General features: G+C 35.8%; 1 protein-coding gene across 1 annotated transcript in view; it reads right to left on the bottom strand.

Moving 5' to 3' along the window:
- The window catches only part of SEMA3E (semaphorin 3E), a 133257-nt gene that overhangs the window by 55443 nt on the left and 58648 nt on the right, over positions 1–19166 (bottom strand). The window contains exons 2-3 of the mRNA XM_027679478.1: positions 9767–9927; positions 2407–2466 (exon numbers count right to left, since the gene is read on the bottom strand). Coding sequence (XP_027535279.1) covers positions 2407–2466; positions 9767–9927 — 221 coding nt within the window. The remainder of the gene's footprint in view (positions 1–2406; positions 2467–9766; positions 9928–19166) is intronic.

Raw genomic sequence — 19166 nt, forward strand, 5'->3', positions numbered from 1 at the left:
GAATGATTTCCAATTCTGATAAAGCAATTGAAAGAATGGAAAGCTCTTACACCACAGGCTAACAGGTGTGATTCCTGGCACACTGGATGACAGCTGAAGGATTTTTTTCCTTGGCTTCACACGAATCAGAAAAGCATGGCCAGGTTTTAAGATTATGCACGTGTTGTTAAGACAAGGTTTTTTTAACTGTCTTATTAAGTTTGTTACAAGCTCTGAAAGTATTTATTACTACAATACTTGAAGTTTTACTGCTACAACATGAACTGATAACTTTTAAAGACTGTAAAACTTGTAAAACTGGCCTTTGTGTTGTATAGAAAGAGGCAGCAGAGTATGCATGAAGTATTTTAATGCTGAGAAGCTGAGTACAATATTATCAGTTCTACTTCATATTAATTTTGCCTTGAGTAACAGATCTTTTACAAAGGAAAATAAAAAGAGAAACAAAATGGAAATAAGGAAAAAGTTTGAAATAGCACTGATGAGTAATATTTCTATGAGAGCTTACAGTGTAAAAATTAACATTCAGAACTTAGAACTGGCAAAGAGTTGATTTAAAGATATTATGCTATTAAGTCAATATTGGTTTATGGTTACAACAAAATGAAGGTGAGAAGAAAATTAGTAGGAAAGTTTTTGATTCAAATTTAGATTCCTTTCAGGTTGAGCAATCTGTCTTACTGAATACTGAGCATGCTGATGGAAAATTATCGAGGTTTCCCTGATATTAATTAGTCCTATTCATATAGTCCATATATAATTAGGTCTTATGGGACAATCAGAATATCGTTTGGTATTTCCAGCTTTTTTTCCACAATATTTCCAGCTTTTAAAATTTTAACATATTTTTCTTAACAACTCCACTTCTGGAATCTTTTAATTCTTTTAAAGATCTGGGTTTTCCATAAAAGTAATAGTTATACCAAACTTTCACAGTGCAGAGAGATCTGGGAAACATAAGAAGTTCTTTAAATGACCACTTTCTCTACATTGCAAATTTGAAGACTTACAATAACAACTGAATTGCAAAACTTTGGAGTTTTAGGGAAACTCATGACTCTGAGGGGGATATCTCTGCATTGAAACAACAGTACCTATTTCTTGTATTAATTTAACCAAAAGAATATTGTCAGAGTATCAGAAAACATATCCTGTCATGTAGGGGTAAAAGAAAGATGACAGAGCTCTAACTAATTACAGCTTGTGCTGGGAGGTGGTATTAAATAAAGCTCAAATAATTGGGGTTTCAGAATCATTTAATATGACCATAACGTTTGGGTAATGTAGAAAACCACTCTTTTCAATCAAAACCACCTAAAATTGTCAAGGGTACAAAAGTATCCAGAAAAAAATGCAATGAAATTTTAAGAATCTTCAAAAAGGATTTGCCAGGTGAGTGGAAGGACTTGAGATTTTATTATTATTATTATTATTATTATTATTATTATCATCATTATTTTTATTATTACTATTACTACCTTCCAATCTTGTTCACTAATTTCCTTAATATAGACAGTTCTCATGCTTGTATTGCAGCAGAAATCTTTAGAGCTTCCCAATCTTACTGGGAATATATTGTGGTTATCACCAGGGCTGCTGTTTTTTGTGTTTGTGGGAAAAGCTTGTATGTGCCCTTCCATGTCCTACATTCCTGTCGCTGTTGCTGTAAAACTCTCATCATTTTTAAATCCTCTGGTACAGTGTGAGCTCTCTCAGCTGTGGGATTTATTAGGTGTTGTACTTGCAGTGTGTTTATGAGGTGCAGATAATGAACTTGGTGCACTGTAAAATTAAAGAGAGCTCCCATCCAGAAGAACTTTCATCCTGTGCTGCCAATGATATCAGCTGCTATTTGTCAATGAGCTTTCAGGTCTTTTCTCATGAACTCATTACGGTCAAGGCACCGAATCACAAGAATAGAACAGTTCTGAGGCTCATTAAAACAGAATATTTTTATTAATACACTTATAGGGCAAAATAAATTAGAGTGCATTCTATAATTACTGGTAACTTAACTGCTTTTCTGAAAGCATTCTAGAGAATACAAACTTTAACCATAAACTGGAATGTGAAAATGGAGAAGGTATCCTACATGTATGAAAAGAAAAGGAAATAGAAATGGAAAAGGAGAATTATTAAGGTACCTTCTTTGAGAGCCCAAGAAAAAGAATTAGAAGAAAGTTCAGACGATCAAAAGTGTTCATTATGTGTGTTTATGAGCTGGTTTGAAGAGCAATTAAACTAATAAATTTAGTGTGTTCAGAGTAGTTAGATGTTTTTAACCTACAACACTTAGAATTATATCTATGCTCTAATCTCTCTGAAGTTAGGGGTGCCTGAATCCTTGTTTTGGACTAGTCACTGGTATAATTAAAGTATATTTTATTTGTAATTAATGATACTTACAGCATCTCTTCCTTTAATTATGCATTCTTCTGCCTGCTGAGGTGTACTAGGCCAATGGATCTGAGAGAAAAAAAAAGAAAATCATTCAATTGGCAGTCTGATCATGTCAATCCAGCTCTTCCACTATTCTTCATGTGAAAGATCTGCAGAACAGAAGTATAAAATCATAGAACAGCCCCAGTTGGAAGGGACCTCAAAAGATCATCTGATCCAGCCTCTTGTGGGAAAGGGAGCCTAGATGAGATTATCTAGCACTCTATTTTACACATCTTTTAACCCTCCAGTAACAGAAACTCCACCATGTCCCTGGGGTGGATTGTTTCAGTGATTGAATGTTCTCACAATAAAAAGTTTCTTTATTATCTGTTGGTGTAACTTGTATCCATTGCCCCTTGTCTTCTCCATGAGGATCCTTTTGAAAGGAGAGCCTCTGTCCTCTCTGAGATGCTGTTTAAATACTGAAGTACTAGAATACCCTGAGCCTTGACTTCCCCATAGAGAAAAGACCTTCAGTCTTTCCTTTATTGAAACATAATTGTTTTGATGAGGATGGCTCAGGAAACTTAATACCAGTCAACAGATTTTAAAGGAAGTTAATGTATGGAACATTTAATATAAATTCAGCTTAATTGTTAGTTATTTTCAACATAGAATATTAATTTTGAACTACTGATTTCCTGCTTTAAGTGACACTTAGGAAAGAAAAGGTTTAAAGTGAAGTTAATGAAGGTCAGCAATTAACCCCATTGGGTGTAGCATCAATTCTTCACACTCACAGTCACTAGAAGTGAAGCCAAATTACACAAGTGAGATTTTCTTCAGCTACCTACTGTATAACATTTATGTTTCATTCCAGATGCATGATTTGTTTGGTTGAAAACAATATTAAACAATGACTGAGCAGACTGGAATGGTTACTTAATTTCTTAGAACATTTAAAAGTGAAAACAAAAACATGTGCCCATCAGTGATATCAGGTTTGGCTGAAAGCAAGTAAATATTAAAAAATTGATGTCATCATTAAGACATTTTTGTCAATAATCCAATCAAAAAATATTTTTCTGTATGGAAAACATTTTAAAATTAAGTTATTCTGCTGGGCTTTTTTTCTTGCTTTTTTTTTTTGTAATTGAATTGGGTTTCTTGAAATAATTTAATCTGAGAAGATCCGGGGATAAATTATAAGAAAAGTAAATTGCAAGACAAGTGGGGATAAATTATAAATCCTAGATGCCTAGGGCTTGAAAACAGAAGATTGGCTATATGTTATGCTTGCCGGTTTCAACAGCCTGTCAGTGTTTAGGTCTCACATCACCTAAATCCTGCAAGGAATCTAAAGTTAATCAGAATACTTGTTTTCAGTCAGATGGTCTTATAATCATATTTCTATGAACAGAAGTGCCTCTCGTCTAGTCTCTGCATTGCTGCTCTGTAGTCTGGGGTGGTACCTGAACTCTGTTGAACTTCCCTGAGGGCCCTCATCCCGTCACCCTGGCCAGCTGATTTCTGGTTCAGTCAGTGCTAAACTGAGTCCACAGTCATTTACTTTACTCACTGGTCAGGAACTGAATAGAAAACAGCTTGTCCTTAACTCAAAAACATAGAAGTTAGGAGATCTCTAGGATCTCCCAAACCTCAAAGTCTGAAGTCACAGCTTTCACTTATCAAAGACATATTCTAACTAGCAGGCTAAAATGGGGGCTTTTGCCCAGGTGTGGCTGCTAGGAACAGAGAAACCACAGAGGGAATAGAACACTTGACTCTGTAACCTGATATTAAATGCACTGTGTATAGATGATTATTTTTGTATTTGGAGACTGAGTCCCAGTGCTACTGAAAATACTTTGTATTCACATTTTCCACTTAAGACATACTGAATTAAATGCATACACAGAATTAAGAGAAAAAAGCCAAAGAAGTAGCCCAGTGCTCTTGATTTATCTGGAATATTGAAAAGCAGCTGCAGTGCAAGCAACGTGAATTGGGTCCTTGGTACAGAGTAATAGAATAAATCATAATTGTAGAATGGCTTGAGGTGGAAGGGAACCTTAAAGACCAACTAGTGTAGCCACCTGCTATAGCCTGGGACATCTTCCACTAGATCATGTTACTCAAAGCCCCATCCAGCCTAACCTTGAACACTTCCAGGGATGGGGCATTCACAATCTCTATGAGCAACCTGTTCAGTGTCTCACCACTCTCATAGTTAAGAATTCCTTCCTTATACCTAATCTAAATCTACACTCAGTTTAAAACATTTGTCTCTTGTCCTGTCACTACAGGCCCTGATTAAGCTCCCTTTACAAATTGAAAGGACAGCATAAGTTCTTCCTAGAGCTTTCTCTTCTTCAGGCTGAACAACCCCAATGCTTTCAGAGAGATGTTCCAGCCCTCTGACTATTTTTGTGGCCCTCTTCTGGACCTGCTCTAATAGGTTCACACCTTTCTTGCACTGGGACACTCGGAGCTGGACACACTACTCCAGGTGGGGGTCTCAAAAAAGAGGAGTAGAGGGGCAGAATCAGAGGTAATGCAGCAGTGTAGGAATTTGTCTTAGATGTTCATACCAAATTATCTACATCTAAAGCAAGTCCATGTTAATTGCCTGCAGTATATGGGTCTCAATTATGACTTTAATGAGTCTCCTGAAGAAGCTTTTCTATCCAGAAATTATTTTTTAAAACTCATAACTCTTATGAGTCTTAAAATAAATAAGCATTAAGATTTTAATCTCTTCCAGAGTATTTTAGAATTGAGACTAAAAAAATCTCTGCATGTCAGATTTTGCTATCATACCAAATTTCAAATTAGCATAACATAGGATGTGTTTGCACTGCATGAAAATTCAGATATTAATCAGCTGCAACTGTAGCCTTTAACCTGCTCTGTATTACTTTGCCTGATATTTATGTTTTAGAGTTATGACAACTATCAGATTTAATTTTGAATTAATTCTGTGCCAGGATTACAATTTTTGGCAACCTGTCAATAACTATTTCTGGGAAATCTCCCTGGGTATATAGACTGGAATAGCACTATGCTACCATACATCTCACTGAGTTGCTAGCTTCACATAACTATTGGACATAATTTTTCAAAATTTTTCAGCCCTTCAGGTTACTGTGAATTAAATGTTTAACGTGCTTGTTTAGTGATGTTTTCTCATCTTGCACCATAATATTATCATCCTTGAGACCTGGATGATATAATTTTAACACTGTATTTAAAAGACAGGAAAACGGTACTTTTAAATATATTCCTCATGAGAAAAAAAATGAAATTATATGTTAGTATAGCTATGGGGAAAACTTTAATTGGAACTGGAATGTTAATTAGCGTCTCCAAACAGCTTCTCTATTCAGACACTAGCCTTAAAAAGCAGGATGGCATCTCCAATGAAAACTAATTTAAAGAAATATGTGAGCTTTATAACACTTCAGGCCAAAATAGACTACTGTGTGATCTGCTCTGAACTCTGGTATATGACAGAACAATTAAGCAATTCAACCATCCTGTCCCTGATTTAAGTCAATAAATAGTGCTTAATTAACAGATAACTTGTGTTTTGCTAAAGCACAAATCCTGTAAAAATATCTAGTGATGACTGGATTTATCAACAAATACATAGACACCTTCTCTCTTGGGAGATAATTCCACGGGATATTCAAATTTACCACTAAATTTTGAGCTTCTTATTTCAGTTTGAGTTTATGCACATTCCTACACAGTATTTAAAGAAAGTATCAGCAAGCCCTCCTCTTTCAGACTTTTTCTGTGTTCTGTGTTCAGTCAGCTCTGAAGTGGAAGCAGATATTCACTATAAGCAGGATCTGTGATGAGGGCTCTACAGTTTATTGCAGCAGAGACATAAGTCCTGATCTGGAGCTATCTCATAGTAGGTGAAAACAGCACATTGAAATCTGCCTGCACAAGCACATTTACATAAGTAAAAAGGTTTCTTTTCAGAGCGAGATCTTCAGAAGGTCCTTGAAGCAGAAGCTAGAAAGAAAGACTATCTGTAAGGAAATTTTAGGCAAATAGGAAGAGCAGTTTATTTTAATTCCAAGTGGTGAAAAGTAGGAACAAAGGTCCCCCTTCTCTATGAGCTGTTAGACCAGTGGTGATGAACTGCTGGCACTCGTTCAATTTTGCAGTTCAACAAAGATCTTCTCTGGCACCAATTACAATGAATTGAAATGCTTTTAAAAACAAATTTGGCACCACAGAAAGTTCTCTATCAGTCTGTTAGATCACTACAAGCTTTGGATCAAATCCCAAATATGTGTAAGGGTTGATTCCAAAGGTGGTGTCAAAGAGAATGAGCTCTTTGGGAAAGAAAAGGTTACATGGAGTGTGCCTACAAAGCTTTGGCTTTACGCAAGGTTTCAAGTGCTTATGTGGCTCTAATTCTCTGTAAACACTGATATTCACATTTCATATTCTCCTTCATTCTTGCTACTGTCAGTGTTAGGGCATTCTTCATACAGAAACCAGAGTGTCTATGTAACTGTTTCAAAAACTTATAGTAATATGTGTTAAATACTCTAATTAAGAAAATTATACATCCTTCATCTATTAAATTAAAGGAGAGATACAAAGATTAAACAAAAAGCAAGTAGTCAAAAGAAACATAATTTGACAATTAGAGAAGTGAGACTCTGTCCTTGTCCAAGATGACATGGAAGGTCTGTGCCACAGTTGAGAGCTCAATCGGAGTGTCTGGATTTCCCCACCAGTGCAAGAATAACAGTGTCAATATTCTTCCTTGAAAGTTTTTTTCCATTTTTTAGGTATCTTTTCTTTAGTGAATATGAAAAGTGGTCAGGATAAAATATGCCTAAAATAATTAGGTAGATATAGATGTAAACAGTTAATAGCTTACACGAAAAAGCTATAATCTACCCTCAGAGTGCAGTCTTGTATTGGAAACCTGAGGAGAATTAAACCTTAAAAAAACATGTAACCTACTAAATGCAGATTTATAGGATGCATACCTCATATGCATCACAAGTTTTTTTGGAATTGTTGGATTACTTTGGCAGTCAACAGGTCTCACTGCAAAAGCATTTTATGTCCACTCAGCATTTTGTTGTTTTTCTTTGGTATAACTTCTACTCTGCTGGCTAGAACTGAATTATTTGGTTGTTTTATAGCAGAAGGTATAAATCTCTAATTGGGAATGGATTTCATTTTGGTTTTTAGAAAGCATACTCATATTCCAAGTTGTGGAGAAAGGGATGATCAATGAATTAAAAGACATTAACTGTTTTTTAGAACACAGAAGATGAAGATATATATGAATCTGTCCCAAAACTGCCAACTTTATGAAACATCTCTTTTGCAGCTAGTGACTCATCCTGGCTACCAGAGAGAATAAAACACAGGAACTTGCCTGCACTCATATACTTTCACTGGATTATAACTGCTGTTTTAGATTAATTAAACTAAAGTCTTCAGTCTGAAAGGAATGGTCAAAGACTAACCAACACACAGTTAAAGACGGATTAATTAAAAACTTTGGTAATGATTCCTCTCAATTCCAGGAACTTTCCCCAACATATCTCAGTAATTAAGCTTTCCTGTAATAGAAATGTCTCATTCTACACTTTTGCTGACAGTGCTGTAGGACAATCCCGTTTTCCCTAGCTATCCTTAAATGAGATCTGCACTGGGGGAACACTGGGAAAAGAGAAAAAGATCATGACATTTGTATTCAAGGGAGCTAGGTCCCAGTGAGGTCATGTTTCCAAACACACCAGGCCAAGCTTCATTTATTCCAGTTTCTCATCTTTTGCACTTCATAAGATCGGGCAAGAAGAGCTTTCATCAATTTGTCATACTCTCTATACAGGTCTCCAGACAGAGAATATGGTTTCAGAGTAAATGGCTGATATTCCACCTCAAAACAACAAGAAGGAGAGCAATGAACTTCAAGTGTGTCCAGATGGTTGGACAGAAGTGTAAGGTGCTCTATCCTGTCATCTTTCCTCACAGATTTACTGTCAAATGGGGAAGAAGAGAGGGGAAAAAAACCCCTTATTTTATAGAAACAACTGCTTTCTAAATGTTTTCATATTGTCACAGAATATCTTATCACAGAATATTAATATTTTGTATCAAATGGAAAAGGAGTTAACTCATCTCACTGTCAAGGAACAAAGCTCAGTATGTAACACTGCTCTCTGAGGAGTTAAATTACTATTTTTTTTTAAATGTAGATAAATGCTCAAATGGCCTCCCTGAGTACCTTGATATCCTCATATCTAAGACTAACATTCCCAAATATTTATGCAAGAATAAAGCATATGATATCAGTTCACAATAGTGGAACATGCTAATTATGCTTGTAGATAAGCAAGGTTGCTTGTGGTAGAGTTGGCCAGAGTGTTGGCATGAGAATAGTGATATTCAGTTGAAACAAGGGGGCAGAAAGAAAAGAATCATCAGATATCAGTGCAGCATAAACATGAAGAAAACTATTTCTCCAGAGGAGCTTTATTTATCACTTTTTTTACTTTTATTAATTTGCAAATAAATGAAAATATATCAAAACACATTGGGAAAATTTATATGAGTAGATGAGGAAAACACCAAAATATTTCAAGAGATCCTTTATTCACAGTGGAGATGGTTGAGGCAGGAACAATGCTCCTGCCAGCTTCCTCTGCTACTGTATGTTTCTAATCCTAGCTTCCGAGGGCAGAAGTAAGGAAGCCAAGGCTCACATCAGCTCAGACTCCAGCCTCTCCACTTCACTTGTCAGTTTGCCAGTCAGTTGTGGTTTCTACGATGTACTGAGCTCTCTGGTAGGATTATGACTTAAACCACCTTTCTCCCACAGACCACCGAGTTGGCTTCAAATGCCACTTTCACTCACTACTTAATAGCACTTCTGGCTCAAACCAGTGCAAAATCCAGTTTCTAAAGACTAAAAAATAGCTGCATAGTTTATGCTGCTGTTGAAAACTTCTTATAGTTTGCATGATACATTTTTTTTCCTGAACATTTTCTCTTCTGCTGTGATAAGTTCCTAAAAAATACCAGGGAGATTTTATTCCTTGATAATATAGCAGAGGTACAGAAATCAGGTGTCTACAAATGTGAGATGCTCTAAACATCCATAATCATGTTGAAATTCAGTGAGAAACAGCTATGTGACCCCCAAGTCTCTTCACCTAGATAGAGCCTTTTGGGTTATTATTGGGGAAAAAAATATTTCTTAAATACAACATGACCTTAAAGTTCGTGCACAAAACATCTACAAAAACTCCATTACCTCATTTCCAGTCATGCAAACTCTGATGTTCTGTGCTACACATTATGACATGAAGTGACTGAAATATATAGCTTTTTACTCCACCTCTCGGTAGTTGTCGCTGATTCGATCCAAACTGAGGGAATACAAGAGGTCTCTTCCTCCCACGAACAGTCGCTCTTGATACTCATCCAGCAGCATTACGTGGAGACCAAGATATCCAAATGGGCTACGAAAGACTGACGTCCTGTTTAAATCCCAGAGCTCTGAAATGCAATCAGAGTGTGTGTGATAAATACCAAACAGCTTAGCTTGCATGGCTTCATTTTCATATCCTCCTAGGGAACTGGACAAGAAGTTGTGGGACATTAAAATGCTAATCGTATAATCTTTGAGCAAGAAAGAGACACAAGACACCTGGGAACAATTTTCAAAATGAGCCAGTTCTCCAGGAGATTTGTGTATGAGTCTTTACATCATAATCTTTATGCTTATAATATCATGAGATAGGGAGGGATGAAAATCGGTTTTCTCCTTGACATTTTCTGAAAAGGAAAAAGTACTGTAAATAGAGAAAAAAAGAATGAATTGACAGAAATTTAAAAAATTACTGGAAAATGTCTCCTTGTCTTTCTCTCAGGCATATCAAAATACAGATTTTCACTGTATGCACATTTTTTTCTTGGATTTGTTTTTTGGGGAGGATGATGTTGCTTATTTTAAGTCCAGCACTGTCTTCACTCAGTTCACTTAAAATATTGCCTCTAAATTCAGTGAGAACAGTATGAAACCTGTGAAATGCAAATTAATAATTTTCCAATACTGATTTTGTCAAGAAATGTGCTGACCTGATATGGGAAGCTGGAGCTTAGCTGTACATGGTCCAGGATAAAGTCAGTTCCACAGAGAAAAGGAAATTCATCTTGGGTAATGTTGCAGAAACTTGGAATCAGGCCTCAGGAAAGAAAGAAAGAAAGAGGCAAGCACGGGGATCTTTCTGCACTCTGTGGTGCAGAGCACAGCCTGGCTTACAGCCGGTCAGAGATGCTGAAAACCATTTTGCTGTTGGGAAGCCTCAAAAGGAGTCAGGACAGAGAGTGCCCTAGATCTGCCTCCAAAACAGCAGAGCTGGGACTGAGGGAAAGGAACTATGTTCTTATGTCTGTACTTTGGCAATCTGTTTTATTTTGAAGAAATCAACCTTGATAAAAAAAATAAATATGTTTATCCTCACAGCTATCCATAAACTTAACTTTTTCAATTGTTTGGATTTGTTTAGAGACCACAGCTGATGTTCTGCAAGAGGACTGGCCCAACATGTCAGAGAAATTCCCTACACAAGTCTACCACTATGACATCCACTTGGGATGACATGTGTGCCATCCATATATGCTGTAATTTTCACAAACTGATGGGCATATTTAACCTGAGAATTCAGCTTCATAAGGTAGGCAAGCATTAAACCACCAAAATTCATAATCATGATTAAAAATTTTTTTTGTGTTCCCCAAGAAAAAGATGTTTCACACCCATGGGATTTGAATTCTATATTTGAATTTGAATTTGCCTTGCCCACAAAAAGATTAGCTTGACCAATATGCCTCATGATATACCTTACTTGCATCCGAAACTATAGAAAAGAAATTTAACATTCAATAAGGATATTAATTTAATCCAACAAATTGACACAATTTCTTTTCATTATAAATTACTAAGTATATTATGTGTGAATTTAGTAATTAGATAAATATGTTTTATACCTCCATTTATTCGGTGCATTTATTTCAGGTCAGCAGAGGCTAAAAGTAACTACTTTCTGAAACCTATTTCCCCAGATGATAAAATTTACATCAAAGGAGTCAGACTAAAAATTCAGCCTCACAACTAATGTCTTTCCCGAGTGATCTTCAAACAGAATCTATTGAATAGTTGTACCTGTGTGTGACTGGCCTCATTTAACAAGCGGAAAAACCAAGTTACAGAGAGGAACATCACGATGAGCAGAACAAGAGACTTTTTTGTCTAAGCATTGCATACCGACCAGTGGATAGATACACATTTTTTGACAGTGATACACTCAGCACACAGCTGCACAGCAATGTGGAAATGGCACTTTCAAAGCTTGCTCTCGCCAAGCAAATGAGCAGATTGCTGTTCTGGAAGAACATTGCTTGTTTCTGAACAGATTAGAAATGGAATGAAAGCAGAGCTAGAAATACTCTTTTGGTCCTAAATAAAGCCACTTTTTATTTGCAAGAATATGAAACATTCAATATATTTAATTTTCAAGTCAGTCTTGCAGTGAAAAGAATTGCATTTTAAATTCTAGTTATATACAAGCCACAAAAGGATACTGTGGTAGCTTCCCCTGATTTATTTCCATGTTGTCCCGAAGGCAAATTGTTTGTAAATGAGACAGTATTTCTTTACATAGATCAGAGATATGACTCACGTGTTCTCCATGAGAGCACAAGGAACAATGAACAGTCCTCTACTCGATCACATAAATTGGTAACTACTTATATAAGACTCAGTCCTGCAAAGCACACCTGCAAATCTTATTGTCTTAAATGAAAGTTGAGAATATTAAACACCTTTCAAGATCAAACTTGTAAAAACAGATATTTCTAGAACCACCTCCAGCAAACTATACAGACATGGTTTTGCCGTGGGGGTAGAGACAAGAACAGAAGCGAACCTGACATCTGGAAGTGCTGGGAAACCACAAGCAGTGGGACTTGTATAGTGATTTTGTACTGAAACTCAAATGTAGCAATATTCTGTAACTGCTACCTTTGAAAGGTAGTAGAATTGCCATACATTGTAGGATATCTGAGATATTGGACAAAGCAGGTAAATAAAATGCAGCATTTTCTTGAGTAGCTGGAGAATGGGTGGGATATCTGGGAGTCTAAAATGGTAGACTCCATTTTAAAAGCCTATAATTTCTAGGCAAGTGAATCTCACCATGAGGTGACTGGATGGAAATGATACAGGTTTTGAAGCAGTAGAACGTCATTCATGTAGTGCTGTGACCAATCAGCAAAGATGATGGGCTTCCATGTAGCACTGCAGAAATGCAGCTATACTGCTTCCAGACGTGAGCTGCTGCAGTCACACATGCGCACAGCCTTCATGCTCATACAGTGAATTGTTAGTTCATAAAGTCACAGAATGGCTTGGGTTGGAAGGGACCTTAAAGATCATCTGGTTTAAACCCGCTGATATAGGCTGAGGCACATTCCACTTGACCAACTTTGGATCAAAACCCCATCCAACCTGGCCTTCCAGAGATCAGCACCCACAGCTTATTTGGGCAACATGTACCAGTGTCTCACAACCCTCACAGTAAAGAATTTCTTTCTAACATATAATCTAAACCCTCTCTCTCTCAGTTTAGAACCATTACCCCTTGTTCTATCGCTCCGTGCCCTTTTAAAAAGTTCCTCTCCAGCTCTCCTGTAGCCCCTTTAGATACTGAAAGGTCTTATGAGTTCTCCCAAAGCCTTTACTTCTCAGGCTGGACAACTCCAGCTCTCTCACCCTGTCTTCATAAGAGAGGTGCTCCAGTCCTGTGATCATCTTCGTTGCCTCCTCTGGACTTGTTCCAACAGGTCCACATCCTTATGTGGGGGGCCCCAGAGCTGGACACATGGATCACTGCACTTTGCAGTGTTGAGTTGTCCTTGGTCATTGAAATCACACCACAATTGGGAGGGAGGCACTTGAAATCAAAGCTTAAAGCAACTGTCTCCAAAATCTACCTTTAGTTACCTTATGTTCACAAGGGTCACCTTGTAAATACAGATTCCTTGAGATGTCAAGAATTATTCTCCTGGTCTTGATTACACCCTTAATTTAAAAAAAAATAAATCCATATCTAGATCATGTCTAGACTTGAGTATAATTCAAAAAGAAGTTGTTCCTCTACCAAACACTAGGATTTGATAGCTATATTTATGCTGGGCATATCTAGCACTGTTACAAGGTCAGGTGCAACTGCAATTTTCTTTGAGAATCTGGCCAGAGAAAAAACGGTGCTGCCTAACATTTTTAAAATATTCTAGTGGCTAAATCGGTCACCTGAGAAATAGCAGACATGAGTTCAATTTCCTTTTCTAAATGGATTGAAACTCAGATCTTTCTCCTTCCATAAAGAAGTCTAATCACAAGCTATTAGCTACTAGATTGGTGGGAGGATGGATGCTTTCTCCATTTCCTGTTGAAGCTGTGCAACAAAATACTCAAGCTTCAGAAAGAGTGAACAAGAAGTAATACTCTAATTTAGTAGTTGAATTGCTTTTCTGGGAAAGAAGTTCTGGCTCTGCTGCTCAAGATAGTCTATGCATTTTATATTAAACAGTTAGTGAATAAACTATATAAATTGTTCCAGCACATGGACTACAAATCCTCAGCTTCTCCCTCACATGGGAGTGACTAAGGATTTCAGCTGAGCAGAACCCTTTCTTTTACTGAGTTTCTATAGATTTCTATGACCAAAAAAAAGTCTTTTTTCTATAAAGATCTTGTGTAAAGAAATAAAAAGTCAGAGAAAAAGAGGTTGAATTATTCAGGGGAAACATATTGCTATTGCTCAACACAGGACAAAAGAGAAAAGACTTTTCCTACTCTTATCTTTTAGTAAAAACAAATCTTCTGGAGTACTGATCCAAGAATTTGACAAAATGTTCTTTCTTACTACAATGTTTTGCTATTTTAATCTAAAGACTCAAGACCGTAACTAAATCCACACCATTACAGTACAAACTACAAAGTATTTTACTCAACAAAGGAAAGACTGCTTCAATATTTACACACTCCTATATGGCACTTCACTTACCTGTGAAAGCCTTAAAGCAAGTCTGGGCTGCTAAATTACATTTCATAAGAGAAAAAATCTCACTTCTTGCTGTTTTAAATGCTGAGAACAAACCTGAAGGTTTGCTATCTGTCCGCCAGAGCTTTCTGGCAAATATTCAGACTGATCTTGCTTACCACACTTTCTCTTGTAGCACATCTACTTTGGTGAACATATTCATACTGTATCCTCTCTGACAAGATGGATTCCATTACACATTTGTCTAACAATGTTAATTATATTCATAAAAGCTGATTTCTTGAATGCTTTAATGATCAGTATGTAATTCTAACTTCTAAGATTATTTTATAACAGCCATTTCTTCTATTAGGAAAAAAAATGAAGTCACCCTTTTGTTATGTTATTTCAGTATTTTTAAAATATAAATGACTGATAACTTAAATATACTTAGAACATTAAATGCCTAAACCTTCCTGCTGCTCCACAGCAACCAGAGTATAGTGACATTTCATTTATAACAGGTTCTCAGAATTCAAGTATGTGGTGAGTAAGATATAACTTTGGACACTGAATATAGACAACTATCACTGCAAATTTTTTAATCTTTTTTTCTCAAGAATGACAAAACTTCTGTTGCTCTACTCTGTTTTTCATAGCATTACATCATCACAACTGTGCAAATCTATTACTTTTGCCCTTTTTTGCCCTCATAAAAATCTTTGGTTCCCCTTTTAAATTCTTCAGAAATATAGTCTCACCTCCCACACTACTTCATGTTGCAGATCATTCTTCCAGCAAAGATGTTTTCCAGATGCAGGACACTGACAAATGAGTCCACATAAGGTGCTGCTTTACAGGAAGAGTTAAAGACTGGGGTTGCCTTCTGTCCCCATCAATAATGTAAAATTTAGGTAATGAATGATGTCTTATGTTTCAAATTATATATCAAGTCCTGGAATATAGATGCTACAGTGGAACAATTTTTAGAAGAATTTTGTAAACCTTATGTAATTTTAATTAATTTAGCTTTTTGCTATATTGCTGACAAGTGATAACAAAATCTGCTTACATGTGACAAAAAAGAGACAGAAATAAAAAGGAGGAAAAACCAAAAAGAGAGAGAGGGAAGAGCTTGAAATATCAGTAACACAGTTTATCAACTACAGGTTAATCATAAGATCAGGCAATATAAGCATCCTTCAGTTTTAAACCACCAGTACTTTAAGGCAAATGTCTATTCAAGGGTACTCTAAAGAGTCATCCATCACAAGGACAAATATATAAACTTAGAAGTGGTTGAATCTTTCTGACAAGGTTAGGACCTCTAACTGGCAGTATTCTGTATAAAATTAGTAACAGGAGGCAGAAGACTTCTTTCCTGGGAAAAAAATATTAGAGACTAAAACTCACTCAAAAAAAGCTATGCTGCTGAATATGAGATTAGCAACTTTTACTTTCCTGTGTTCACCGTCCTCAGTCAACTATATTGTTGTAAAAATAATTATAGAGTCATGATAGTATTGTCAGGTAATGGAAAGATACATTAAGTCAGGTGAACCAGTGAGGAACTGAACTTGTTGAGCATTAGAAAAGGAGACAGTGTAAACTGGCCAGAGGTGGCTGAAGTAAATCCCTTTGCATGAAATCAGAGGCAAGAACTTTAAAAGCAAAGTCAATTGCAAATAGAAAACTAACTTAAAACCTTGGTAGTTCTAGTGCTGGAAGATACCACCATAATTTTAAAACACAGTTCTTAAGATTCTCTGGTGTTTTATTGGGGGAACATGAAACAGTAGGAGACAAACTTAAAAGGCTGTGAGGGTGACTGAAGTATGAACTTTCGCTGCTTGAGGTTTTATCTGTGTGGCTGCCAGGCAGATGCCTCAGAAACTTGGCAGGATAGGAGATAGAAAGCAAAGTCTAGTAAAGACAAGAAAAAACACATTAGTCCATAACAACTCTCACATGATTCAACCTCTGCTCTTAACAGCAGGTGAGTTTGGCTGTCTGGCTTTATTTGGAGAAATGTAATTGGCTTCATGAAGGGAGCTGGTACAGCAAAGCCCAAGAATAATTTTGTTTATTCGGTTCTCTTCTCTTAATGTATGGATCTAGTGATGAAGTTTAAATTATAGTGAAAACTTCAAACAAGGATCTTTCCCTGTCAGTCTGTCCAAATTACAGAGGCAAAACTTTCTGAATTTAAAAGGTATGGTTTGGGGAGAAAACAATAATTTCAATCTGTATGCAAGACAAAACAATCTTCTGTCTCTTTTTTTCTAAGAATATTGGAAAAACCTAAAACTAGAATGTATAATGAATCTTAGGAAAGGGTTTTGTTTCCTCTAATTCTACTAAGCTTATGGCAGGAAAAAATCCATGTACCTTGAAAGTCTTTAACATAACTAATCATGACAACTCGTGTTCTAATACTTGATATTTCCATTTCAAATTATTAAATGTTAGACACACACTGTGATATACATATACCTTGTCACATCTAGCAAATATTTAGTTTTTCTTCCCTGATGGCAAAATAGCATATTCAGTTAGTAGCACTATAATTGATTTGGTTTTAGTCACTAAACTACGGAAATATGACCATTACAAAACATTCAGGGTTTATAGCATTAATATAATACATACTAGTAAAAAAGGAAAGTATATGCTTACACAGTATTTAATAATGTTTCTTGTTCTTGCTGGAAACTTCTACAGTGTACCTCAATTTAAAAATAATCACACACCATCTTCATACAAGCTGGGCTTAGGGCAATTTTAGGATACATTTCTAGAATTACATGCTGATGCAATAAAAAATATCTGATATTCAATTTAATATTACTAATGCTTGAAAAGGAATTAAATGCAGTGTAATAAAATCCTGGTATTTTTGGTATTTAATCATACCTACCTAGAAATTATGGACGATTTATAGACTTAGAAGAAAGTCTTAGAAGAAAACCCCTTTGTAAATCAACTGAAAGCAGTTACAGAACCCCCTTACCAGTTGTGTATGTTGAAGTGCTATTTGTTTTCAGACACTAAGACATGGGACCCTATCAATTGCTGGATCTTACTGATTTTCATTACAGCAGTAAGATACTATGGTTTCTGATAGAAGGCTTAATCCAGAGCTCATCTACCATTTTTCCCAGTTGAGTTCGTTAACTTTGAGCTAGGTAATCACACCAATATAGATTAAATAGATGTGAAACAGTAAATGAAAAATAGTTTTCCTCTTGCATTTTATCTGAACCTGTGGAACATCAGAGAATAAACTCAGAATAAGAAGAAATCTTCATAATTTCTATGTTAAACTTTTCTATAAATGATAGCATCTTCTATTCATTATGCTTTTAATGATAGTATTTAATATTCAACAATAATAATAATTTCAAATATTTTAAATTAAGTTTATCTATTCCATATCTATTTCCAGTTAGCTTGCTATTGCTTGCAGAATAATGGTTGTGATAGAAAATATCAAAACATATTAATTGCTTACGCACAATGACATAATACAGTGGCTGTCATAAGTCCCCAAGTCTCAGTGATCAATATTAAACCAGCATAATGTGACTGCCTAAAATTCTCTAACGACTTCAAACCTTAAGGATCTTTTATTTTTAGAAAAACATGTTAGGAGGTGATAATAAATTATAATGGTGTGATTAATAAATATTTTTATCAATGTTATAATGTTTTTTCAAAAGGTAGACTGCATGGTAGAAAGCATCAGAAAAGTGTTTTTCTATTAAAACATTCCAGCAGAAATATAAATTGGAAATTTTTACTATGACATTATTCTAGTCTAAGGATGACACAAGCATTCATGAAATATTCTTTGTTAACATTATCCACTTCATCCAATGTATCTCTAAGGAAGTAAGCATAGAAAGAAATGAATGTCCTTTTAAAGTTATACTCCCAGAAGATGTTTTACATTATGTTTAATATCTTAATAGTGTTAACAAGTGAAAGAATCGATTTATAAAACTTGAGTTTTAGAAGATACATATGGTTCAAATAATCACAGACTTCTGATAAAACACAGACAGTTCAGTCTCTTGAGAACCTGATTTATTAAGGTGTACCAGTTACTATATGCTTATTACCATGCCAGTCTGGAAAGAGTAGAATTCTTCCTATGGAGAGACCCAGTGTTTTGACAGAAAGAGAATCTGGTGCTTTCATTTAAAACGAAGATGCCAAAAGTCAGGGGTTTATGCTGTTCAAAATGACTGTTAAATTGAATTTCCCTTGTAAAAGATGGATAAAAATGAGCTATCTCGTGTGACTTTCAGCGGCATATGCTCTTGGGCAGGATGGCATGTGATTGACAGCGTGTGTAAGGCTATCAGGAATCATCAACATGATAAAAACCAGAATGGAGGAGAAAGGAGGCATTTTAAGAAAAGCACAAGGCAGAGGGAAAAATGAAATCGAAATAACTAAAAAGATGAAAGGAAACTTTCAAAGTTTTGGGTTTTTTTTCCTGCCAAATAAATTACTCACAGCATATGCAGAGTTTGAGATAATATTCCATAGGTGAGTTTAGAAAGATTTGCTACGCCTCACACACTGAAATAAACTCAATCCATACTGAGTATAAGAAGTCTAAATACAGCAGTGGATAGATTTATATAGAAATTAGTACATTGTTAGTCCAAAGTCTGTTCTCTT

Source organism: Neopelma chrysocephalum, unplaced genomic scaffold (assembly GCF_003984885.1).
Source record: "Neopelma chrysocephalum unplaced genomic scaffold, ASM398488v2 Primary Assembly neopelma1_45, whole genome shotgun sequence".
In the NCBI taxonomy this organism is placed as follows: domain Eukaryota; kingdom Metazoa; phylum Chordata; class Aves; order Passeriformes; family Pipridae; genus Neopelma; species Neopelma chrysocephalum.